The following is a 27,070-nucleotide window of genomic DNA, read 5'->3' as shown; positions in this document are numbered from 1 at the left end:
AATTCTTTCTTTCAGCTTCTACCCGGTTCTGCCCGACTGAATGACTAAATTAAAGGGCATATGCCTGGGGGCATAATCGGATGCTGGCCGAGCGGGGTCGACCGTATAGATCGACTTTTTAATCCGCTTAGAGCCCTCCCCCCTACTCCGTCTCTTTTTGCGCCTCTCCATGTCTTTCTGAATACACTTATCCATTTCCCCCTCCCAATAATTGAGCATCCCTTTATAATAGCGAAGGCGTTTAACGTTTTTTTTTGAGCTCTTCCTTCTTCGATAATGAGGAAAAAGGGCGATGCCCCGGCGCGGGCTCAGTAGGAGGGGTCGGCTCAGGCTCAGTAGGAGGGGGGCCGTTGAGATCTAGCCCCGGCTCAGGAGCTGGAGGTTGGTTTAGATCGAGCTCCGGGCGCCCTGAACTCAAAGGCCCTGCATCGCTTCCGCTGCCTCCAACGGAAAGAGGGAGTCCGTCCATGGAAGACAGAATCCAATCGATCCCGTCCACAAAGAAAACAAAGAAAGGCCAAGTCAAGCCCCAGTCCCAAAGCACACGAGAAATCCACAGTACTGGAGCGATTCGAGAAGAACGATTAGGGTCATATTCTATCCTTTCTACAATGCCCATGGACGAAGTGCTTCGTTTCAGATCAATTCTTCGCTGCAATCGCTTTGATCCATCCCATCGGTGAAAAACTGTAATATGCCCTGAGGAATTCCTACCAGCAGACTTCCCTGTACTCAAAGTGAATTGTCTAAGTGCTCTCCCCTCTTGGCTTTGTCTCATTGTCTATATCGTAATCATTCGATTCCGTCCTACTCCTACTCCTCTTTCATTGTTGTTGGTCTTTCTTTCACTAATGATCTCACCATTTTCTAGTAGTTCGCGCGAACGCGCGAGGGACTATCCTTTCTATGTCAATCTATGTCAATTTCCTTTTGGAACTTTCGGCGGAAGGAGAGCATTAGCTATCCTACTTTCTATTATGATATTCAGAAAGCAAGTTCAATCAAAGAAGAAATAGAGGCAGCTGAAGAGGGAAAATACCTTTGAAGAAGGGCCCGTGCGCTTGTAGTTTGAAAGGGCTTCCACAAATAGGGATTCATCTTTCATTGAGAACCTTATTTAGATTTAGCGGCTGCTGTCGTACGCTTTAGATAAAGGGATTCTCCAATAGAAGATTCTCCCCCAGATGCTTTTCCAGTACGTCTTACCTTCTAAGCTACCTAGCTACCTCCATTCCGTCAATCTTCGTTCAAACGTGAGCTATCGAGAACAGCTAGCTACAGAATCATTCGTATCCCAATTGGTTGGGGGATTTTGTCCGATCTTTTGCTAAGATTCATTCATGTCTTTGTTGATATAGGTAATCTTCCTTTCGTTGCCCATTCCATTTGAATGTACTTTCGTTGGTGTCTTCAAACTGACTTTCATGGTGAGACACGGCGGATGTACTTTTTCTTGACCTCCAATCGAGTCTTTGGCCTTATCTTTATTAGAAGGCTTTCCCACAGACGGAACAAACAGACAGAACAAAAGAAAGGCACTTCTTTCCCTTAGCTTCGCTCCCGCTTTCAGGCAGTCTTTGGGCAATCCTTGAATCCGGAATATTCACATATCATATATATATATAATATAAGATCGACGGATGTCTGCCTTTAAGTGAACGATCTCGAGTCGAAAAAGCAGCGTCCAAAGAGACCAATATGTGAGGGAAGGCTCAATGCTCGTCCGTTGCTTGTGTCAAGCTTCTCTGGTTAAGAGATCAACAATCGACCGATGTTGAACCATGCGAAACCAATGACGTACTAAGGCTGAACACCGTTCATCAGATTTAAGTTCCTTCGAGCTGTTCAAGTCAAACCCAGCCCCTTAGTAAGGTAAGCATAAAAGCCTAGCAACTTACGGATGAACACAACTATCCTACTAGCTAGGGTTGACACTGCTGTTTAGTGTGTCAAACGTTGTTTTCGGGAGCAGAGGCAGAAGTCAAATTGGCTCAAGGTCTCTTTCCTATAACCGCTAGCAGCCTCCGTGGATGGTCCCAGGCTTTGCTTTAATGCTTTCCTTTCAAAAGGCATTTGAAAGCTTACTAGTTGAAAACTTCAACCTATGAATGGGACCAAAGAAAGAAAGGAGAAAGAAAGGCTATTGTTGTGGCTACATAAGAGTCATAGCTGAATTCCGTGAGATCAAGGTTTGCCACTAAGAGGACGGGTCCATAAAGAAGGTAAGAGTCCACTCGCTTTACTAATCTATAGGGAAGGAGGCCTATGAGGCAGTGACCGACCGCGAGATCAAGGTTGCTCTTTTGCCGCTAAGAAGAAGTAGGGATGCCATAAGAGGGTTCGCCCGAAGGATTTTGATACTTTAGGCCCTGTCCCTATATATAATATTAGGCCATCCGCAAACCAAAGGTTTTTGTTGGAAGCCAGTTCTCGCACCATCGAAGGCAAAGTTTTTATTCCAGCTTAATCGTAATTCAAGTCTGAAAGGAAGCCCCTGATCCAACTTCAAGGAACTTCAAGGAATGGGTGAAATTGGGAAGCTCAAGAACGGGATTTTGGTATTTTAGACTATAATAGAATGAAGAGCGTACAGACTCTAGACCTATAAAGTATGATTAGTCCGACAGTGCCATAGCACATAGCCTACAAGGAACGGTTTCTCCTACATCTCCCATTTCACCATTTGGATTTATTGATCCATTTCCATCTCCCACTCCAGCGCCCAGGAACGAACCAGTGGAATCCCATGGCACTCATTGAAACCGGGAAGCTTGAAAGGCGAATAACGGAATTCAACTAAGCAAGTACGGTGGCAAGACCTCTTAGCCATGACCCAGGAACTGTTATTTAATCTACTGTGGGAATGAAGACAGCGAAGCAACTACAGATAGTAGTAGAGCCCAATGGTCTAAGTTGCTCGGTGCGCCCTTATGTATATGTATCAATTAGTAGGCTCTGTGCTTGTAGCCCAGATATCCTGGGAATAACCTTTTTTTTATTCCTTACCAAGCAAGAGACCAGCAGGAGCTAACATGAGGGAAGAAGGCTTTCCATAACAAATAGGCCTTCCCCGCCTGACTGTCTTTCCTCTTTATTCCCATTTCTATTCTTTCTTCAATACTGGTCCCAAGTCAATCTAGGTGATCATTACGAATTGAATCGATCAAGTAGAGTTCATAATTGCATAAAAGCGAAGCATAGCTATAGCTTTGGAGGGATCAAAATAGGGAATTGCCTATACAGGCTTCAATACCTTCTTTGTTAGGTTGCAGCTTTTCTTGGTTCTACCTAGTAGCTAGCTGGTTGGGGAAGGGGGCACGTTCTGCTACCGGTCATGGCCTTTGGACCAATAGGAGGAAGTCCGCACACTGCTCAAAAGCCTTTTCTAAGAAGGTTTGATGTAAGTTTAGAGAAAATGCTTTCTTGCTCTTTCTCGGTCGATCTTCGGCTTGTCAATTCTTGTACTCACTCGTACGTCAAAAAACAAATTTGCATAATAAGGCCCTTTCCAATGGTCTGTCTCTAAAGATAGGTGAATCTATTCCCGCGGGCAAGGAAAAGCCCTTCAATAGCCATAAGCCCTTAGCAAGAAAGTAGCTCGTGGAGAAGAACTCAAGGGTTTATTAGAGTAAAATAGCGTTGATTTAGCTCATTTCTATCGATTAGTAATTTATTAGTTTAGCGGCTTACGAGCCAACCAGGATGTATGCTCAAATGCCTTTCACAAGGGCTGAAGTTAGCTTGGGGTAGGGGCTACTAGTGATGGTGCTGCTACTGGGCAAGCTGGTTCTTGTAAGGTTGGTTGGGCCGATAGACGGAGATATATGTTGTTGCCGATCCTGCCCATTTCGAGGAAAAAACCTCCGCGCTAAGGGATATGGCGAGAATGAACCAGAAGATATAGTTGCATGCCCGGCTAATGCGGTTAGATAGACTAGCTGCCCCCGTTCCAACTATGGGACTGAATCTGGACATTGAGAATGGGTCGACCTATAGAGACTGTCATCCTATCCGGATTGATGGACCGGCCCTCCCACCGGCTATCGAACTCAACCCGGGCATCCCTCCCTTCCCTTTCTTTAGTACATCTTCCCACCCTTGCTGAAATGGATTGCCTTCAAGCCTCTTTCTTTGATTAAGAGGGAGAGTTTGCTAAATCAGATCTGGAAACCTCGACTCTCGTCCTATGTAGGGTATCACATTCAAAGGCTCAACAAGTAAAACTGTCATATCAGCAAAGATAGGTCAACCAAGCAAGAGAGCATAACGAGATAAAAGTATGGAGGCTTTCCAACAGTAAAGTGTAAAGTAAGATAATGGACTTGTTCCCAACTATTCAATCTAAGCAGACAAAGAGCTGACGAGTCAACGGCGAGAAAGCCATTTCTGGTAGACCTTTCATACACGCCTACTTTAGAAGTCACTTTCGGTGCCAATATCGTGTTTTTGGCTTCAAATCGATCTTTTAGCAATCCACTCCATCTTTGGCAAAGGTAACCAGGTCAACCAGCTGGAGTTTCTGTCCATTCAAAGTACAATCACCACCTCTTCCTGTAATGAAGGTGCCTTCATTTTCTATTCCAGTAGGGCTGCTTGAAGTCTTAGATTCTGCTTTTTTGGGTGGTTGTTCCTAGGCCGGGACCCCGATAGCGAGTTTGATTAAACTATTGGGAGGGATGACGCTCAAGGGGTCAAACGAAAGAAGTTGATAAAGGAAAATGGCAATTTACTCGATATTTATTCCATCTTCTAGGGCTGACTTGGGATTGAATCCAAAACCAAAGGAATTGGAGGAATCGAAGCAACCCACTAAATCCCAAAAAGGGAGAAAGTCACTCGCATTGCCAAAGTAAACTACAGTTGGAAAGCCAGGATTCGAAGCAGTTCCAACACCAGCTTTGGGTCAACAAGACAAGCCAAGACCCGTACGCCGGGTTGTTGTCTCAGATTTATTTTGCAGATGCGAGATGGGAACTCGAATGCTAGGAGTTCAGACTGAAGTAAGCAGGGATAAGAACTAAGCCGGTGTAAGTAGATTGCCTCCCGGTGTGTCAAGATCCCCCTTTTTTCTATTTAAAAGGCCCATGTGTAACTAAACTATTCATTGATTTATCCCTAATCCAAGGAGTGCATGCGTGTCTTCCTATGCAAGTATGGTTCCTTTTGTAAAAAATACCCTTATTGCGGTCTCTTTCCTAGTATACGGAAGACTGAGGATATCAAGTCTGGTCCACCGACTAAGAGTGAGTGAAGTCATAGGATGTTATCTCATTTCCTCGGCTTCGATTGATAGGTTAGTAGTAAGTATTATTATGTGATTGCACTTGGGTCGTCTCCCGAATGCTGGTCTTTCCTCCTTCCCGCTGCCATTCCTGATCTTGATGTGATTTCTAGCCTTTCCTCTTTCTCTGTCTGAAGGGATTTCGATCTCCTTCTTTCCGCTAATCTCAGTCTCTGGGAATAATGTATATCTGGTTAGTTTCCATTATTAAGTGTAACAGACCCAAAAGCAGTGGTTTTAGTCCCTGATTGAGAGTAGGCAATGCTTTTCTCTATTTTAATCTGATTCTTGGTATTAGTCCCTGATTCTAAATGCAAGTCTCTTGTATTTCTCCCTTAGTAAGCAACTCATCAGTCTCTAAGTCGGGTATAGCCTTAAAATATATAGAGGTCATCACTCTCCCTGCGAGAATCAAGTAAGCGTGCCCTGCTTTATTGAGTGAGGAGAGAGTGGATCCCTGGTTTAAGAAGGGTGGAATCACCTATAGTGACTCAGGCTAGTTATGCCCTGTAAGCTATTCCCTCAATCTATATAATATAGCTATGTATATATTCTTCTTCCTATTTCAATGAGTCCAATCCGATTTCGATGATTGGAGTGAAAGCGTACCCCTTCCCTCTTCGAAGAAAGATTGAATGCCAGTTTCTTGGCGGGTAAAGGACCATGTGTAAATGAGAGGTTTACTCAGTTCTCTTTCCTCATTTCATGTGGATTGCTTTAAGCGTCTTATTCTCCCGAATGAGCCTCCTCTAAAGAAGAAAGAAGTCAAGGTTCTTTCCTTGAAGGTTGTATGTAGTGCTGTCATCAAATTGCGAGTTACTCTGTGCAAAGAGAAAGCAGAACCCAACCTGTGGTTCTCGTACAGTAGTTGGAGTGTACAAGGATTCATCAACCCTCGTCAAGCCGTAAAGCCTTAGAGTTAGACTCTTGGAGTGAAACCTTGGAGTTAGCCTACGGGCTCAAAAAGAAATAGAAAAGGAAGGAGTTCATCGAGAAAACCACTTGCCTGACTTCTTTCTTTTATTCCTTGCGCTTCGGGCGGTAGTCAAGTCAAGCCCAGCTAAAAGTAGTGAAAGCTCTTTTCTGATCTGTCTGTTGAACGTGTTTCCGACTTACGCAACCGGAAGAGAAAGCCAAAAGCAGGAGATTTTACTAAAAAAACGGATTTTGTCTGGTTTGTTCCCTCGAGACGTCTACTCAACGAAGAAGCCCACTCGCTAGATAAAGCCGATACAGAAACAGATACCGCTAGTCGTAACGTAAAGAGTGGATTCTATGAACCTCCCTTGAGTACTGAGCTTACCGAAAGGAAGAGAGATTTTGAACTTCACTTACAGCTGGAACTCCAAGGTTGGTTTCATTAGCTGACTTTAAAGAAAGGGATGATCACCTATCCACTTTCAAGACTCACTTCTATTATCCCTTTGACCCTACATCAAGGAATTTGAAGAGGCCTTCAGCTTTAATAAAATGCCCTACGAGAAAGACTCTGATTCAAACAAGGGATCGCAAACAAGCAACTAAGAAAATGTAATGGCATTCGTGATAGATTCATTCACCGAAGCGATTGACCGATACAGAACGCGATTTTTTTTTTCCACCGATTAGCCTAGCCTTACTCGATTGCTACAGATACGAATTCCCGAGCAGGGAAGGAAGAGAGGGAATATACTAATAAAGACAGGAGAAAGGAATGGTTGGACCGATACCGATGACCGTTAGCCAAAAGACAGATTCCATCAGACAGAGCAGCCCGATGACCAAACAAGCAAGGGATGAGCGCTCTCTGATCGTAGACCCTTGACTAGTAAAAAGTGAGCGTTAGCGCTTTTTTATACAAGATAATTTTAGATGAGCTCAACGCGTGAAATCCATTTCTCGATAGTTATTCAAGGCCTTTTGAGAGTGTGGTGGTGGCATCTCCATGATTGACTTGATCTTATCCCCATCTACTTCGATCCCCCGTTGGTGTACAACAAAGCCGAGGAACTTGCCAGCGGTAACTCCAAAGGCACACTTAAGAGGGTTCATCTTTAGGAAAAATTTGCGACAACACTGAAATACTTTTTCCAAGTCGCAAAGGTGTCGGTTTGCCTTAGTAGACTTGACCACCAGATCATCCACATTTACTTCCACCTCATAATGCAACATGTCATGGAACACTGCAATCATAGCCGGTTGGTAGGTTACCCCCGCACTTTTCAAACCGAAGGGCATCACCGTATAGAAAAAATTTCTCAAGGGCGTTCTGAAAGCCGTCTTTTCTGCATCTTCTGGTGCCATTTTGATCTGGTTATAACCACTGAACCCATCCATGAAGGATAACATTTGATGGCCTACAGTAGAATCGACAAGTGTGTCAACATGGGGCAATAGAAACTCGTCTTTCAAGTAGGCCTTATTCAAGTCGTGAAAGTCTACGTAGACCCTGACCAGGCCATTCTTCTTCTTCATAGGCACAATATTTGCTAGCAAGGTTGGGTGCTATATAGGCGCAATGAACTTGGCCCTCTATAACTTTTCTACCTCCGCCTTAATCTTTGCTTCAAGATTAGGGTGATACTTTCGAGCATGCTGTTTGATTGGCATAGCGTTGGAAAAAGTGTCCAGTTGATGAGTGACAAGAGATTGGTCAAGACCAGGCATCTCGTCGTATGTCCAGGCAAAGACGTCACTGTACCACTTCAGTAGTGTTATCAATTCTACCTTAGTTGCTGGAGCCATTATATCGCTGATAAACACGGGCTTGCTCTACCTTGGTAAGTCGCTAAGGTTGATCTCAACAAGTGCCTCTTGTTGTGGTTTGGGTCTATTTTGCATGCATTCAGGGGCCAGCTCAGGTATCTCCACCAACACTTCTTGGGACTTATCACCGGCACGTTTATTCATATCGGGGCAACCCTCCCATAGTATGAAGTCTGGCCACCAAGACCATCATAGGTAGTAAACTGTCTTGTCGTCCTCGCGCCCCTTAACAATCTTGGGTGGAGGACTTGTGGACTTGCTGCTCTTCTTCTGCCCACTACTTTCTAGAGTAGCCTCAACATCCCAAATTTCTTCCCACCTCGACGATTTTACCACTGTAACTTTACCTGTACTTGGTGTTTCATCCATTGAAAACTCAGCAAAGAAAACTACATTCGAATAGTGTGCCTCCTCTACTCCAAATAGCTTTTTAGACGCATTTATGGTTACTATGCGCTTTCCCAACTTTGCCTTCACGCATTGGTGATAACTTGACAAGATAGCCCCATATCGGTGCATCCAAGCTCTGCCAAGTATCATATGATAATTTGTGTCCCCTTCAATCACATGGAACTTAATTAACATGGCCCTTAGTAACTTTCTCACCAACTGCTAAGTCCACAATAACATGGCCCTTAGTAACTTTCTTCTCACCACCAAAACCCGCCACGGTGATGGGTTGGCAAACCATCTTGGACTCTGAGATACCAGCCTTTGCAAAGGTGTCAGTAGTGATGATGTTTATAGATGCCCCACCATCGAGGAAAGCACGCTTGAACTCTACATCATTGATGTACATTGTGCCAAAAAGAGAACGGTTATGAGGAAATGGGTATGCTCTGTCTGCTTCTGAGAAAGTAATGGCCTCCTAATCTTCCTAGATACGCCGAGGCACATACTCCTCGGCCTCAGCAACTTCGACATGGTGGACTTCGGCAATGTTAATGAGGTCCTTTGTTGCTTCCAACTTGGCGGCTTGGCTCAGCCCCAGCTGGTCAAAGAAGGTGCGAAACTTAATAGAGTTTTGCAAGGCCTAAGTGTGAGTATCCTCTGCAAATTTTGCCTCTGCAGGTACTGTCTCAAGGAGCTGGACGCTAGCATGAGTGTCCTCTTCTAACTCATCATAGTAGGATGCCATGTGCACTTGATCGCATACGGGCCCTAGGTACTTAATCATATGTACATTCTTCCCCTTCTCTTTATGGTTAGGATAAGGGTCTTTCCTTACATCACGATTACCGACATCTTTGAACTTCAGCTGATTTGCGTCAACTTTCTTCTTGAAGACACTTTTCAAAGTCCAACAGTCTCTAGTAGGGTGTTTGGTGGTTGTTTGAAAGATACAATAATATGGGCTTTCTTTGTCCTTTTTTGTTGGAGGGACATCAACCGAAGGCAAAGTAAGTTCACCATGGGCTACCCATTTTTTAACCAAGGCCTTAACATTCTCAAGGCTGCAAGGATATGGATTCTTGTCCTCATAACTCTTCCTCTTTCGAGAGGATGACGCCTCCCCTTATGAGCGGTTCCCTCTTGCAAAGGTTACCGTAGTAACTCTGCTACTATGGGAGTAGCGGTGACTGCACGAGATCTATGTAGAGGACCGGTGGTACTGAGGTTCTTAGCTGCCTAAACCAATGCTAGAAAGGTAGGCAAATTATGATTCACCAAGAAAATTTTGTAGTCACATATGGCACCTCCACACATTTGCTGACTAAATGGGCCTCATCCACTAGTTCATGACAGTCAATAGCCTTATCTTGGAACTGCTTAACATAATCCAGTATATCTTCACCTTCTTTTTGGACATCTCTCCCAAGTGTGAGGGTTGTAACTTTCTCTTGGACTTGGATGAACTTTGTGTGGAACTTGTTCACTATCTCCTCCTAACTCTAGATCGAGTTGGGAGCCAAGTTCACATACCAACTGTAAGCAATTTCAGTAAATGATTTGGAGAACTTCTGAAGGTGCAGAGAGTGGTCACTGCCATAGACACCAAGAGTTTCAATGAACCTCACAACGTGTTCTCTGACATTGCCTTGTTTCCCATCAAACTTAATAAACTTGGGCACTGCATACCCAGTTGGGTATGGCATGGTCAATATCTCCTGAGAGTATAGGGGTTTCACTTCTAGGTTGGGGAGAGATGGTAGTTTCTTTTTGCAACGTTTCTACTCGAGCATAACTTGTACATCAGCTAGAGTAACAAAGTGAGTGGGCTAGAATGGTCCAGTCTGCTCCCGAGTAGTTAAACCAGCGGCCGTACCGTTCGCCTGAGGTACCACCGGAGGCACCTGGATTGGAGCCCGAGCCTTAGGAAATAGGTTAGGCACTGGGTTTGGGACTGCTACAGGTAGAGGTGCTTGAGTTTGGGTTGGTCTGGATGCCATGGCCATAATAGCCTCAGTGAGAGTTTTCAAAGCTGCCAAGATTTCCCTCTGTGTGTCCTGGAGTGACTGGACTGCCTCAACTACAACACTATGGTCGCGGTCCTTCGCATGTGCTGCCCCGCCATTGGAATAGCCTTGCTGCCGTGGGGGTTACTGAACTTCATCCTCAGCCATTTTTTCTAGTGAAGTGTGTAAACCACTGCAGGTATGAACCATCAACAGAACAGCCTCCCCAGTAGAGTCGTCAGAAATGTAGAGGGGTTTAAGGTTAGGAAGATGATTAGAGAGGCAAAAACTACGCTAATGGTCCAAGAGTGGTGGAATGATGAGAGAATGAGCAGCAGCAACTGTCTGAGAAGTTGGAGAGTGAGCGGCTGGATGAAGGTGAAGCAGGTAGCTCAAAAAGAAGACAATGGCAGTGCACAAATTGGCAGCATTTCCCCAAAGTTCCAAAATTCCTCTTCTTGAACCTTGGGAAATGAGTTCTATTTATAGGCTTTTCCTTGGTACCAAGAGGACACCAAGTGGCCAAATAGAGAGAAGACAGGTGTCCCTAAGGATCATACAGAATATTCTGCCTTGAGCCACCAGGCTGAAGGTGCCACGTGTGCCTCTCTATGTACTGTGTACTATTTGTTTGCCTCCGAAACTACCTATTTCAACCTCAACAAGTGTAGTTACGACGGGAGTGTTTGGCGCTGCGGTTATAGTTGTTGCGATAGCCATTTCCCACTACAAGTTCAGACAGTAGAACCGACAATATTAGAGATGGCGGCGCTGATAAAATACCTCTGCAACTTGGGAGTTGCAAGTTCTACCTCTGCAACTTTGTTGCTTCAGTTTTCTCATTTCCTCAGTAACTTCGGATGGCTATGGAACCAAAGATATTAGGATGAACGGCACTGAGGCAAAGTGCCTCAGTAACTTTCCCGCTGCATTTTTTCCCTCTGCAACTTCACTTAGGCAATTTCCTTCGTGGAGTCCATTTGAACCCTACGCGGGTCAGATCTGCTTCGGCCCACTGTTGGCCCACTTCCTCTGGGCTTTTAGCCTATGCTCCTTCAGTCATTCTTGGTCGCCTTAAAGGGGCGACCCCAGCACTTAGGTCCATACTTAATTTGGGGCTTAATTTCTAACCCTCTATATTTGCCCCTTGCGCGTGTAAGGGACACACTTATTGTTTCCCACGCATGCATGACATCAACAAGTAACCCAGGGGTTATGTTGGTTGGGTCAAAAGTTGCATCAGCTCTGAAAAGGTGCCCCCTTTGACTGATGGGTCATAATGGGCCTAGGGAAGTGTGTTGGCACCCTTTTGCTGCTTTCTTTATAAATAGTGCCCCTTGGGTCCACCGGTCCCCCACTTCCACCACAATACATTTTCTTGTCTCATTGTCTTCTTCTCTTTCTAGCCCCCATCTTCCAAAGTCTTCTTGTCTTTTATTTATTCTCCTTCATGGCCACCACTAGGTTCCTACCCGACAAGGCTGTCCCTCCCAGGACTAAGTGGAGGAGGGCCCCATATTTTGGGGCGGCTAGCTGGTCCACTTTGGAAGGCAGTCGACTCCTTTGTTCTTGAAACCCTTTCTCTAGAAGAACCTTTGCTACCCTTTAGTGAGGCCTCTTTGGATAACGCTAACATGGTTAACCCAACCTCTATGCTGCGGTTTCGTGGGGAGCGCGGTGACTTTCCTCACTACTATATCTATCACCACACCCACTCGGGTCCTTTGGCAGACTAGTCTCTTTGGGTTAATGATGTCATTGCGGACAATGATTTTGAGCAGTGCTTGAGGGATGTTCATCTCTTCAACGCTATTTTGATTTCGACAGAGTTATCTGTGCGTAAGGTGCAAACCAATACTGATACAGTTGTTTTCTGCTGGAGCTGCGACACTCACACTTTTGTCCTAGCTTGGGGGGAGATAGCCCTAACCCTTGAAGATGTTGCTGTTCTCCTTCGTCTGAGTACCTGTGGGGACTACCCTTCTGACCACACTTCACTGTCTAATGCAGAACAAACTGCTGTGACTGCCCTCTAGGGTGCATTTCGAGAGGCATGGAAGTACGGCTCTTGCTACGATCTTAGGACTGGGGAACTACTTCCAGAGAGGCCACAAGAGACAAGACCACCTATCTCTCCTGGCTAAAGCACTTTTTCAAGGACATGCAACCTGTCGTGGGTGATGTTACCAAAGACAGTCGCGACTCTATAGTTGGCCCTGGTTACCGAGACAACTTGTACTTGGCCGCCTTCATCAGTTATTTCATCTCCTTTTTTGTTCTTCCCAGTAACCCTGCTGAGAGCATCGATCCTTTGGTGTTCTCTCTCGTTGTCAAACTATGCAGCGGTAGTCAGATCCTCTTGGCCCCTCTCTTTTTGGGAAATTTATATTTCCACATCAAACTTATCCATTCGAACATAGAGAGATCCATGGGCCGCTACAATGTGTGGAGCTTCGTTCATACCCACTTTCTGACCGCCTTCTTCTATGAGCGATTACCTGTTATGGGTCTTGTCCCCAAAGAACACGAGCCATTCTTTATTGATAAAGTCCTTAATGCAGAGGGTCGTCCCGTTCTAGATGTAGAAGGCCGACCCGTCACAAGACAAGTATGTCAATCTCTTCCTTGTATTTCCAAATGGTCTGGCATTGGCACCAATAGGCCTTTCGTGGATCACATCGATCGCATGGAGGAGTGTGTGTTCCGTTCCTTCACTCAGCCTCTTCCACGCATCTTTATGGTTCCATTTTATTTCTCTAAGACTCGTCATGTTGATTTCTCTCTCAACAGTGTGTAGGGCAACTCCCTTCTTATTCCTATTATGATGCGCCCCAGATTTATACCCGTATGGAACAAGGAGGGCATGTCCAGCGCCATCTATCAATCGGGCAGGGTCCTTAGGCAGTTTGGCATGGATCAGGGCATTCCACATGCCCCTCCGCCTCAGACTGATTTCCACCAGAGCTTTCAGCGGTTTGCCCATGATTGTACTGCTCTACTTGTGGAGGGCTTGGGCTTCATGGAGCTTCCCTCACTTAGGAGAGAGGGCGCGTTCACTCCCAATAACAGGCTGTTCTGCCATCGCAACCTCAATTCTTTATTCAATCTTTGCAACAGTGATCCAGTCGACCATGCGACGAAACCCTTTGGCCGTGGAAAACAGACCATTGTTCTTTGCTGTTTCAAGCTTCTATCCCTACCTGCCATGGAGGAGCCTCACCTATCTAGGGAAAAGTCCGTTCGACCTTTGCCAATTGCTCCCCCTCAAGTCAGCACAACAGTATGCATGACTTGCTCCAGACTGAGAGCAGTCTAGGAGGCAGCGGCGTCGGTCGCTGAGGCTCGCACCTTACCAAGCAAGAAAAGACTCTAAAAGGTACTCATACTTAGAAAAATACTCTGCATTTTTTCATACTTCATTGGGACTTTTTATCTTCACTTAGTAGTCACACGGTCTTCTTCCTTGTCAGGGTTTATTGGTCTCGGAGCGCGGTACCGTTTGGGTTATACCACCTTCAGGTCCTGGAGGTCCTTCGAGTGCCATCGACATTTCCTCAAATTCAGACGATGATGATGAACTTCCCATTGCTTCAAGGGTCACCAGGCTTAGAAATTGCAAAATGATATTGCCAGATGTTGAAGAGGAACCAAGTGCTGAGGCCGAACCAGTTGCAACGGCTGAGTCCGTTGCGAGGGTTGAGTCGGCTGGTGAGAATAAGGTTGCAGATATGGAGAGAGATCATGATGCCCCTTTTGTTGAAAGTGAACAAGTCTCCCTAATGTGGGAGTAATAGAGGTTGTAGTTGTTGAGGGTGCAGAACCCCCAAACCCTGTTGATTCTGCCCATTCTGACCATTCCTCTGTCGGTGGGGAGGATTTTGTCCCTGAGACCGCAAGCAAAGATAGGGCGTAAGAGAGCCGCTGGAAGTTGCACCACCTCCCTTTGAAGTTGTATTTGGTGGTTCTTCCTAGTCCACTAAGTCTCCATTGGTTCAACAGACCCCACTTCCAAACGTCCAAGTGGCTGAAGGGAGTGCAAGTGTAGCGGCTGCTTCCACTGTTCCTGTTGTAGTCCCCCTAAATTTGGACCGACTTGCAGAGGAAGTTGTCACCCTAGCCATTCATGTTGTTACTGCTGTCGCTGGGACCTCTGACCCAGTTGCTTCGGCAACCTCTGAGTAGCTTGCAGACTTGGACCCCACTCATTTTCCCGATGTGCCAGCTGACTTTGGAGTGTCTCAAGATTTTTATACTGGGATGGATACTACTACTATACCAAATCTGAACGTTGGAGGCTACCCAATGAATAACCTCTTCTTGGAGCGGCAGAGCGATGGAAGCAGTTTTGGTTTGTCTCGCGAGATCAGCTCGTCTGGCCAACTCTCCGCATCCACACAATCCAAAGCTGTTGGGCAGCCGTCCTAGGGAGAGGTTCGTCGTCTTCAAAACTTCGGTCATTTTGCAAGTCTCCCCTTGTGATCCAGGTTGGCGGTGGTGTGAGAGAGTCCCTACAGCCCTCAGGAAGGGTTTCTTTTCTAAGTTATTGGGTTTCTTCTAAAGCTGCTCTCATTATTGCCCGCATCCAGGCTTTGCGCCCTAACACTTTCACTCCTTTTAATGTTCCTGTATCTATGATGTAAACAGCGCTGCTGGAGTCACTTGCCCACTTCATTCGCGACCTCGCTACTAAGAAGATTCTGACAACCCCCAGCAAGTTCGTGGAAAGTGCTAAGTCCAACCTGAATGGCTTTGAGAGGAATGGTTTGGACCTATCATGGATGAGGGATAGGGTTCAGGAAGTCGATGGCTTCCTTGAGCATGCAGACAATGTGGCGGTGATTGCATCCTTGGAGAAGACTATCAAGGAGTGTGAGGGTGCCTTGGAGCATCACTGGCAGAACCTAGCTCTGTTCAAAGAAAAGTACTCTACGTTGGTTGCTCAGTTACCTCGGCATGTAACCCTGATGGACTTCCTCATGAAGGGCTTGAATTGATGTATTGTGGCATTGTTATGGCTCTTTTTCTTTGTACTTTTGCTATCTCTTTTTTCTTTCTTCTTTTCCTTTTGAACATTGTAGTCATGCTATGGAGAACATTTTCTTCCTTTCATTGTCTCTTACATAACTTCTAAAGACAAGCAAAACTCGGGCCATGAATAAAACTTCATCGCGACTAAGCTTTTTACATGGACCAAATTTCGCTAAGTATGGAAAACTTTCCTTGCACTAAGTGTTTACAAGAGTAACAAGTTTACTAAGTGTATAACCCTTTCTTTACACTTTGCTTTGGAAGTATTAACAAATAAACTTATAACTCTTTTTTTTTTTTTTAAACAAAAGAAATTAAGAAAATATTCTTTGACATATTTGGCGTTGATAGGGCCAGTTCTGAACCCATCATTTACTCTTGTCAACCTATAATACCCCTTGCTGCTTGCCTTAGCAACTTTGTAGGGGCCTTACCATCTAGGTGAGAACTTGGGGATTGGTTTCCCCCGCACGATTGCATCCACTGTCTTCCACACCAAATCCCCCTCCTTGAACTCCTTGTGTTGAAAGATTGATTGTAGGCGTGAGCTATAGACTGATGATACTTTTCCATTTCTCGCGAAGCTCGATCCCTTCTTTCTTCAGCTGCCTCTATGTCGTTTTTTCTGATGTCTTGAACTAAATATGCTGATATAGCCATTCTTGCTGAGGGTACTGCCAACTCAACTGGTAACATAATTTCAGACCCATATACTAGGGAAAATGGGGTTGTCTGAGTTAGCCTCTTCTTTGACGTTCTGTATGCCCAAAGTGCTACATGGAGTTGTTCAAACAATGTGGCCCCTGCGTCATCCACCGTTTTACTCAATATTCGGATGAGAGTTCTGTTGGTTGCCTCAGCTTGTTCGTTCCCTTGCGGGTAGTACGGGGTAGACTTATGGTGCTTGATCTGATAAGTGCCCAACAGTCTTCCCATATGGCGGTTCACAAAGGGGGTTCCATTATCAAACAACATCACGTTGGGTATGCCAAACCTACAGATTATGTTTTCTTTGCTGAAGTTGGCCACTTCTGCCCATCTGCCTTCCTCATCAGTATAGCCTCTACCCACTTGGAACTAACTTCAATTGATACAAGTATCAATCTATAGGACCTACCAGGTCAAATGCCAAGCATGAAACGGGTAAGGGGTCTTGATTTTGTGCAGTTCAACCGCCAGTGCAAATATCAAGTTCCTAAATTTCTGTCAACATTGGCATCTCCTTTCAAAGATTTTAGCATCTTCTTCCATTGTCGGCCAGCAGCAGCCGAGGTGATTAAGGTGCCCATATAATCGCTGTGCTCTTTGATGCTCTACCTTGTGGGCTTCTCTCAGTACTTCGTTTGCCTCATCCTTTGATAAACACGCCAAAGGTTTCTTTGCAAGGCTTTTGCGGGTACAGCTTGCCAGGGTGAAGGAAGAAAAGGGCCCGCCTCTGAACTCTAATAGCATCGGCTTTGCTCTCAGGCAGTGTGCCATTTCCAAGATAGTCAATATACAGCTGCCTCCATTCCTCACTGCTTAAGATTTAGGGTAGGACTGACATTTTGCACATTGCCTCTGCAACTCAATGCTTTCCTTTTCCATCTCTGGCTAGTAATACCCTTGCCTCTATATTTGTCAGTATAGACTGATATCTCCATTTCCAAAGGACTTAGCATATATCTACTTAAGTCTGTAAGTTTCTTCTTGTCTACTGACGCACCTTGCCAGCTGGTTATTGGGACCGTGAAAGTACAACTCTTCTATGAGGAGCATAAATGATGCAAGTTCTGCTGGTTTGTTTGTTCCCTAGCCTGTTTTCAACTACAGGATTATATATGCTTTCCACCACTCAGCAACTTGCTTTGTATGTTCTTCGGCAAACACTATTGGTGTTGTTCTTTTCTCGATGATGATGGCTATAATATCATCTAGTACATCCACCTTTGTCCCCAATGTAGCCAAGGCATTCGGGAAACGGCTGTATGTTCGAGGGGTATGCTGGGTTTGGACATCATCAAACTGAGTGAGAAACCTTTGAACTACGATGCTATATGGGGCTAACAGAGGCTCCTTCAAGATGAAATCACCCATTGTTTTCTTGACAACTAGCTTGGAGTCGCCCCAAATTTTCAACTTGCGGAGGCCCTTCTTTTGGGTAGCAATTAGACCCAGTATCAACGCCTCATAGTCAGCCTCGTTGTTTGAACATTCAAAGTCAAGCTTATATGATAGATGAAACTTCTCTCCTTCTTGACTGGTTAGTGTTATGCCAGCTCCACCTTTCCCAGCTCCAGAAGCTCCATCAATTTTTAAGTCCCAATAAGTTTCAACTACAGCTGCTAAGACATGGACCTCACCTGGTAGAGGTACCTCTACAGGTTCATGTCCACCAGATGGGAATTGGGCCAGTAAGTCTGCAAGTGCTTGGATCTTAATAGCCTTGGGAGTAACACAAGTGATGTCATATTCTGCTAGAACCAAAAGCCATCTTGTCATTTTTCCAGTCAGAGCATGCTTGCTCAGCAAGTAACGGAATGGATCACTCCGGGTCACAACCTGGATCGGGTGTGCCAAAAAATAGTGGCGCAACTTCTGCAATTTGAAGATTAAGGGTAAACACTGCCTCTCAATTAGGGTATATCGCGACTCGGCACCATTGACTTTGCGATTGATGTAATAGACTGGCTTCTCAATGCCATCCATGTCTTGGACAAGTAGAGCTTCAATAGACCAAGGTGTAAAGGTCAGGTACAGTAGTAGAGGCTTTTTGGATTGTGAGGCAATCATTGTAAGTGGAGAGGTAAGTGCTTTCTTCACCATATCAAATGTCTGTTGGTATTCTTGCAACCATTCAAACTTGTGATTCCAGTGCCCCAAAGGAAAAGGTTATCTCAGCAAGGGCTGGAATGAACCTTCTACGGTATGACACGTTGCCTAGGAATTTTTTCAAGGCCTTTTGAGAGTGTGGTGGTGGCATCTCCATGATTGACTTCATCTTATCCCCATCTACTTTGATCCCCCGTTGGTGTACAAGAAAACCAAGGAACTTGCCGGTGGTAACTCTGAAGGTACGCTTGACAGGGTTCATCTTTAGGCAGAATTAGCGGCAACGCTGAAAAAAAATTTCCAAGTCGTAGAGGTGTTGGTTTGCCTCAGCAGACTTGACCACTAGATCATCCACATATACTTCCAATTCATGATGCAACATGTCATGGAACACTGCAGTCATAGCGTGTTGGTAGGTTGCCTCCACATTTTTCAAACTGAAGGGCATCACCGTATAGAAAAAATTTCCCAAGGGCGTTCTAAAAGCCGTCTTTTCTGCATCTTCTGATGCCATTTTGGTCTGGTTATAACCACTGAACCCATTCATGAAAGAGAACATCTGATGGCCCATCGTAGAATCGACAAGTGTGTCAACAAAGGGCAATGGAAACTCATCTTTTAGGCAGGCCTTATTCAGGTCACGAAAGTCTACGCAAGCCCTGATCAGACCGTTCTTCTTCTTCGCAGGCACAATATTTGCTAACCAGGTTGGGTATTGTATAGGCTCAATGATCTTAGCCCTATATAAGTTATCTACCTCCACTTTAATCTTTGCTTCAAGATAAGGGTGATACTTTCGAGCATGCTCCTTGATTGGCTTAGAGTTTGGAAAAGTGTCCAGATGATGAGTAATAAGGGGTGGGTCAAGACTAGGCATCTCATCGTATGTCCAAGCAAAGACGTCACTGTACTGCTTTAGTTGTGTTATCAATCCTGCCTTAGCTGCTGGAGCCATTGTATCACTGATAAACACGGGCTTGCTCTGCCCTGGTAAGTCGCTGAGGTTGACCGCAGCAAGTACCTCATGCTCCGGTTTGGGTCTATCTTGCATGCATTCAAGGGCGGGCTCAGGCGTCTCTACCAAGCTTTCTTGGGACTCATCACCGTCACGTTTATTCGTCTTGGGGCCATCCTTCCAAGGTATGAAGTATGGCCCCCAAGACTATCATAAGTAGTAAACTGTCTTGCCGTCCTTGCGTACCTTAACAATCTTGGGTGGAGGACTTGTGGCCTTGCTACTCCTTTTCTGCCCACTACTTTCTGGAGCAGCCTCTGTATCCCGAATATCTTCTTACTTTGGCAATTTTACCACTGCAACTTTACCAGCCCTTAGAGTTTCATCCATTGGCAACTCAGTAAAGAAAACTACATCCGAATAGTGTGCCTCATCCACTTCGAATGGCTGTTAAGACGCATTTATGGTTACTGTGCGCTTTCCCAACTTTACCTTCATGCATTGGTGATAACTTGACGAGATTGCCCCACATTGGTGCATCCAAGCTTTGCCAAGTATCATATGGTAATTTGTGTCCGCTTTAATCACATGGAACTTAGTTGCGAAACGGATCTCACCAACTGCAAAGTCCACGATAGCATGGCCCTTAGTAACTTTTTTCTCACCACCAAAACCCGTCACAGTGATGGGTTGGTGAACCATCTTGGACTCTGAGATTCCAGTTTTTGCAAAGGTGTTTGTAGTAATGATGTTTATGGACGCCCCACCATTGAGGAAAAGCACGCTTGAACTCTACATCATTGATGTAAGCTGTGACAAAAAGAGGATGGTTATGGGGAAATGTGCATGGTATGTCTGCTTCTAGGAAAGTAATGGCCCCATAATCTTCCTAGATACGCCAAGGCACATACTTCTTGGCCTCGCGCACAGGCCCAAGGTATCTAATCATATGTACATTCTTCCCATTCTCTTTGTGGTTAGGATAAGGGTCCTTCCTTATATCACGATTATCGGCATCTTTGAACTTCAGCTCATTTGAGTCGACTTTGTTCTTGAAGCTACTTTTCAAAGTCCAACAGTCTCTAGTAAGGTGTTTGGTGGTTTTGTGATAGATACAATAATCTGGGCTTTCTTTGCCCTTTTTGGTTGGAGGGACATCAATCGGTGGCAAACTAAGTTCACCATCGGCTACCTATTCTTTAACCAAGGCCTTAACATTCTCAAGGCTGCAAGGATATGGATTCCTGTCCTCATAACTTTTCCTCTTTCGAGAGGATAACGCCTTCCCTTTTGAGCAGTCCCTCCTACAAAGGTTACCGTAGCAACTCTGCTACTGCGGGAGTAGCAGTGACTGTCATGAGATCTATGCAGAGGACCAGTGGTACTGAAGTTCCTAGCTGCCTCAACCAAGGCTGAAAAGGTAGGCAGATTATAGTTCACCAAGAAAATTTTATAGTTGCGTATGGCATCCTCCACACATATGCTGACTAAATGGGCCTCATCCACAGGTTCATGATAGTCAATAGCCTTATCTTGGAACCGCTTAACATAGTCTAGCATATCTTCAACTTCTTTTTGGACATCTCGCCCAAGTGTGAGGGTTGTAACTTTCTCTTGGACTTGGAAGAACTTCGTGTGGAACTTGTTCACTATCTTCTCCGAACTCTTGATCAAGTTGGGAGCCAAGTTCACATACCAACTGTAAGCTCTTTCAGTAAGTCATTTGGAGAACTCCCGAAGGCGCAGACAGTGGTCACTGCCATGGACACTAAGAGTTTCAATGAACCTCACGACGTGTTCTCTGACATTGCCTTGTTTCCCATCGAACTTAATAAACTTGGGCACTGTATACCCAGTTGGGTATGGCATGGTCAATATCTCCTGAGAGTATGAGCGTTTCACATCTGGGTTGGGGAGAGATGGTAGTTGCTTTTTGCTACGCTCTTGCTCGAGCATAGCTTGTACATTGGCTAGAGAAACAAAGTGAGTGGGCTGGAATGGTCCAGTCTGCTCCTAGGTAACAAAACGAGTAGCCGTACCATTCGCTTGAGGTACCACTGAAGGCACCTGGATCGGAGCCCGAACCTTAGGGAACAGGTTAGGTACTGGGTTTGGGAGTGCTATAGGCGGAGGAGCTTGCGCTGTGGCTGGTCTAGACACCAAGGCTATAATAGCCTCAGTAAGAGTTTGCTAAGCTCCCACTATGTGTCCTGGAGTAACTGGACTGCCTCAACTACAACATTGTGGTCACAGTCCTCCGCATGTGCTACCCCGCCATTGGAAGAGCCTTGCTATCTTGGGGGTTACTGAACTTCATCCTTAGCCATTTTTTCCAGTCAAATGTGTAAACCACTACGAGTATGAACCATCAACAGAGCAGCCTCCCCAGTAAAGTTGCTAGAAATGTAGAGGTGTTCAAGGTTAGGAAGATGATTAGAGTGCCAAAACTATGCTAATGGTCTAAGAGTGGTGGAATGACTGGAGAATGAGCAGCAGCAAATATCTAGAATGTTGGAGAGTGAGTGGCTGGGTGAAGGTGAAGCAGGTAGCTCAAGAAGATGACAATGACAGTGCGCAAATGGGCAGCATCTCCCCTAAGTTCCCAAAATTCCTCCTCATAAACCTTGGGAAATGGGTCCTATTTATAGGCTTTTCCTTGGTACAAAGAGGACACCAAGTGGCCAAATAGAGAGAAGACAGGTGTCCCTAAAGATCACACAAAATATTCTTCCTTGAGCCACCAGGATGAAGGTGCCATGTGTCCCTCTGCATGTACTGTGTACTGTATGTATGCCTCCGTAACTACCTTTTCAAGCCTCAACAAGTGTAGCTATGATGGGAGTGTTTGGTGTTGCAACTCTCTTTTAAACCTCAGCAAGTGCAGTTATAGCCGGAGTGTTTGCCTCTACACTTGCCTTCTCAGCTTGAACCTCAGCAAGTGCACTTACAGCGATGAACCATGCCGCTGCACTTGCCTTCTCGGTTCTATTTGGTCAGTACATGCATTCTCAGGACTCCATTAGCCTGCTGTCGGCCATGTTTGTGTTCACCTTAGTGAAACCTCTACCCTTAGTCACCTAACCACAAACTCCCCAGTTTCGCAGGGCGAAGGCCACAGTCAAGCTTGCTATCAGCCATGCTGTGCCTTAGCACCAAGCCCAAAGGGGCTTCTTTGCTCCTGTCTGTGCAACCAATGCAGGTCCATAACCTAGGTGAATGGAAAAGGTGTCCCTTGTGCTTGGGCTGCCCTGCTCCCATCTTCGCAAGGTCGCCATGGTATACTGGTATCTATGGGCCTACTATCAACTCCAACCAGTAAGACTTGGGGCCTATTGTCAGCGCCAAGTTAATAAACTTTGGAGGGGGCCTACTATCAGTGCCAAGCACTAGCCTCTACTCGTAGAGGAAAGCCTCTCTCAAAGGCTGCCATCACCTTGTCAGGATATTCCTTCTGCAACTTAGTTACTGCGGTCGTAGTTGCTGCGGTAACTATTTCCCGCGGTGAGTTCAGACGGCAGGATCGACAATATTAGAGATGGCGGCGCTAACAAATTGCCTCTGCAACTTGGGCACTGCAAGTACTGCCTCTGCAACTTAGTTTCCTCAGTTTTCTCCTTCCTTCATCAACTTCGGATGGCAACAGAACCGAAGATATTAGGAATGGCGGCTTTAAGGCAAAGTGCCTCGACAACTTTCCCGCTACATATGTTTTCTTTGCAACCTCACTTAGGCAATTTCCTTCATGGAGTTCATTTAGACCCTTGGCGGGTTGGACCTGCTTCGGCCCACTGTTAGCCCACTTTCCCTGGGCTTTAGCCCATTCTCCTTCAGTCATTCTTGGTCGCCTTAAAAGGGCGACCCTGACACTTTGGTCCATACTTAATTTGGGGCTTAATTTCTGACCATCTACATTTGCCCATGCGCATATAAGAGACGCTCCTTGTTTCCCGCACGTGCACGACGTCAGCAAGTAACCCAGGGGTTGCGTCGGTTGGGTTAAAAGTTGCGTTGGCTCTGAAAAGGTGCCCCTTTTGACTGATGAGTCATAATGGGCCTAAGGAAGCGTGTTGGCACCCTTTTGCTGCTTTCTTTATAAATAGTGCCCCTTTGGTCCACCGGTTCCCCCACCTCCGCCACAACACACTTTCTTGTCTCATTGTCTTCTTCTCTTTCTAGTTCCCACCTTCCAAAGTCTTCTTGTCTTTTCTTTATTCTCCTTCATGGCCACCACTAGGTTTCTACCCGACAGCGTTGTCCCTCCCAGTACTGAGTGGAGGAGTGCCCCATATTTTTAGGGGGCTTATTGATCCACTTTGGAAGGTAGTTGACTCCTTTGTTCCCGAAGCCCTTTCTTTAGAAGAACATTTGCACCCCTTTGGTGAGGCCTTTTGGGATGACGCTAACATGGTGAACCCAGCCTCTATGTTGCGGTTCCATGTGGAGTGCGGTGACTTTCTTCACACACACATCTGTTACCGCACCTACTCGGGCCCTACGGCAGACTGGTCTCTTTGGGTTGATGATGTCAATGTGGACAATGATTTTCAGCAGCGTTTGAGGGATGTTCATCTCTTCAACGCTATTTTGATTTCGAAAAAGTTGTCTGTGTGCAAGGTGCAAACCAATACTGATACGGTTCTTTCCCGCTAGAGCCCCGACATTCACACTTTTGTCCTGGCTTGGGGGTAAATAACACCAACCCTTGAAGATGTTGTTGTTCTACTTCGTCTAAGTACCCGTGGGGACTACCCTTTTGACCCCACTTTGCTGACTACTGCGGAACAGACTGCTGTGACTGCCCTCCAGGGTGCATTTTGAGAGGCACGGAAGTACGGCTCTTGGTACAATCTATGGAATGGGGAACTATTTCCAGAGAGGCCCAAAAGAGAAAAGACCACCTATCTATCTTGGCTAAAGCACTTTTTCAAGGACATGCAACCAGTTGTGGGTGATGTTACTGAAGACAATTGCGACTCTATAGTTGGCCCGGGTTACCGCGAGAACTTGTACTTGGCCGCCTTCGTCAGTTATTTCATCTCCTTTCTTGTTCTTCCCAACAACCCTGCTGAGAGGAACAATCCTTTGGTGTTCCCTCTCGCTGTCAAACTGGGCAACGGTAGTCAAATCCCCATGGCCCCTCTTTTTAGGAAATTTATATTTCCACCTCGACCTCATCCATTCGGACATGGAGAGATCCATGGGCCGCTACGATGTGTCGAGCTTTGTTCATACCCAGTTTTTGACCGCCTTTTTCTGCGAACGGTTCCCTGCTGTGGGCCCCGTCCCAAAGAACACGAGCCCTTCTTTACCGATGAAGTCCTTGATGCAAAGGGTCATCTCTTCCTAGATGTAGAGGGGTGGCCCGTCACAAGACAAGTACGCCAATCTCTCCCTCGTATTTCCAGATGGTCTGGCATTGACACCAACAAGCCCTTAATGGATCACATCGATCACATGGAGTGTGTGTTCCGTCCCTTCACTCAGCCTCTTCCAGGCATCTTTTTGGTTCCATTTTATTTCTCTGAGGCACGTCATGCTGATTTCTCTCTCAACAGTGTCCAGGCCAACTCCCTTCTTATTGCTGCTATGATACGTCCCAGATTTCTACCCGTGTGGAACGTAGAGCGCATGTCCAGCGTAGTCTATCAACCAGATAGGGTCCTTAGGTAGTTTAGCATGAATGAGGGCATCCCACATGCCCCTCCACCTTAGACTGATTTCCACCAGAGCTTTCAACGGTTTGCTTGTGATTATACTACTCTACTTGTGGAGGGCTTAGGCTTCATGGAGCTTCCCTTACTTGGGAGAGAGGGCACCTTCATGCCTGATAACTTGTTCTGGCACCGCAACCTGAATTCTTTCTTCAACTTTTGTAACAGCGATCTGGTTGTCCCTACAACGGAACCTATTCTGCAACTCGACTTATCCCTCCGTCTTCCCTCTGGCTATGGAAAACAGACCAGTGTGTTTTACTGTTTCAAGCTTCTATCCCTGCCTACCTTAGAGGAGCCTCACCCGTCTAGGGGAATGTCCTTCAACCTTTGCAAATTGGCCCCCCTCAAGTCGGCATAACAGTATGCATAACCCGCTCCAGACTGAAAATAGTCCAGGAGGTAGCGGCATCAATCGCTGAGGCTCCCACCTCACCATGCAGGAAAAGAATTCGGAAGGTACTCATACTTAGAAAAATACTCTGCATTTTTTCATACTTCTTTAGGAAATTTTATCTTCACTTAGTAGTCGCATGGTCTTCTTCCTTGTCAGGGTTTATTGTTCTCGAAGCGCGGTACCGTTTCGGTTATACTACATTCAGGTCCCGAAGGTCCTTCGACTACCATCGACATTTTCTTAGATTTAGACGACGATGACGACCTTCTCATTGCTTCAAGGGTCACCAAGCTCAGAACTCACAGAATGGTACTTCCAGATGTCGAAGAGGAACCAAGGGCTGAGGCCGAACCAATTGCAGTGACTAAGCCTGTTGCGGAGGCTGAGCCGATTGGTGAGACTAAGGTTACAGATATAGGGAGAGATAATGATGCCCCATTTGTCGAAAGTGAACAAGTTCCCCCTGCTATGGGAGTTGCAAAGAGTGTAGTTGCTGAGGGTGAAGAGCCCTCAAACCTTGTTGATTATGCTCGTTCTGACCTTTCCTCTGTCGGTGGAGAGGATTTTCTCCCTAAGGTCCTAAGGGAAGATTGCGGCGTAAGAGAGCCGCTGGAAGTTGCACCACCTCCTTTTGAAGCTGTCTCTGGTTGTTCTTTCCAATCCATTGAGTCTCCATTAGTTAAACAGACCCCACTTCCAAACGTCCAAGTGGCTGAGGGGAGTGCAAGTGTAGCGGCTGCTTCCACTATTCCTACTATGGTCCCCCAAAATTTAGACCGACTTGCAGAGGTAGCTGTCACCCTAACCACTCATGTTGTTACTGCTGTCACTGGGACCTATGACCCAGTTGCTTCGGCAACCTTCGAGCAGCTCGCAGACCTATACCCCACTAATTTTTCTGAAGTGCCAGCTAACATTGGGGTATCCCAAGATTTTCATACTGGGATGGATACTACTGCTGTACTGGATCTGAACGTTGGAGATTACCCAATGGATGACCTCCCCATGTCCACACAATCCAACGCCGTTGGGCAGTCATCCTCGAGAGAGGTTCGTCATCCTCAAAACTTTAGTCGTTCTGCAAATCTCCCCCTGCGATCCAGGCTGGCGGTGGTGTAAGAGAGTACCCACAGCCCTCAGGGAGGGTTCCTTTTCTAAGTTATTGGGTTTCTTCTAAAGTCGCCCCTATCCTTGCCCGTATCTAGGCGCTACACCCTAGACTTTCACTGCTTTTCACGTTCCTGGATCTATGGTGCAAACAACGTTGCTAGAGTCACTTGTTGGCTTTATTTACGGCCTCGCTACTAAGAAATTTTGACAACCCCCAGCAAGTTCGTGGAAAGTGTTGAGGCCAACCTAAGCGGCTTTGAGAGGAATGGTTTGGACCTATCGTGGATGAGGGATAGGCTTCAGGCAATCGATGGCTTCCTTGAGCATGCAGACAATGTGGCGATGATTGCATCCTTGGAGGAGACTATCAAGGAGTGTGAGGGTGCCTTGGAGCAGCACCGATAGAACCTAGCTCAATTCAAAGAAAAGGACTCTGCATTGGTTGCTCAGTTGTCTTGGGATGTGACCCTGATGGACTCCCTCATGAAGTGCTTTATTTGATGCATTGTTGTTTTGTTATGGCTCTTTTTCTTTGTACTTTTGCTATCTTTTTTCTTTCTTCTTTTCCTTTTGAACACTGTAGTCATGCTATAGAGAACTTTGTTGTCTATGAGAAGCAAAGATATTGAGCCTTAC

General features: G+C 45.9%; 1 protein-coding gene across 1 annotated transcript; it reads right to left on the bottom strand.

Annotated features, from left to right (window-relative positions):
* Nucleotides 1-15,831: 15,831 nt before the first annotated feature.
* LOC145803809 (uncharacterized) lies at nt 15,832-18,255 on the bottom strand. The gene is made up of 3 exons (XM_082897166.1): nt 17,261-18,255; nt 16,995-17,163; nt 15,832-16,527 (listed from the first exon to the last, which is right to left on the bottom strand). The coding sequence occupies exons 1-3, from the start codon at nt 18,253-18,255 to the stop codon at nt 15,832-15,834; spliced, it is 1,860 nt and encodes a 619-aa protein (XP_082753292.1).
* Between the last annotated feature and the right edge of the window lie 8,815 nt (nt 18,256-27,070).

The sequence above is a fragment of the Camellia sinensis genome, chromosome 12 (genome assembly GCF_055761805.1).
Source record: "Camellia sinensis isolate YWXY chromosome 12, ASM5576180v1, whole genome shotgun sequence".
Taxonomy (NCBI): domain Eukaryota; kingdom Viridiplantae; phylum Streptophyta; class Magnoliopsida; order Ericales; family Theaceae; genus Camellia; species Camellia sinensis.
Note: the sequence above shows the minus strand (reverse complement) of the source record. Positions and strands in the feature narration are given on the sequence as shown.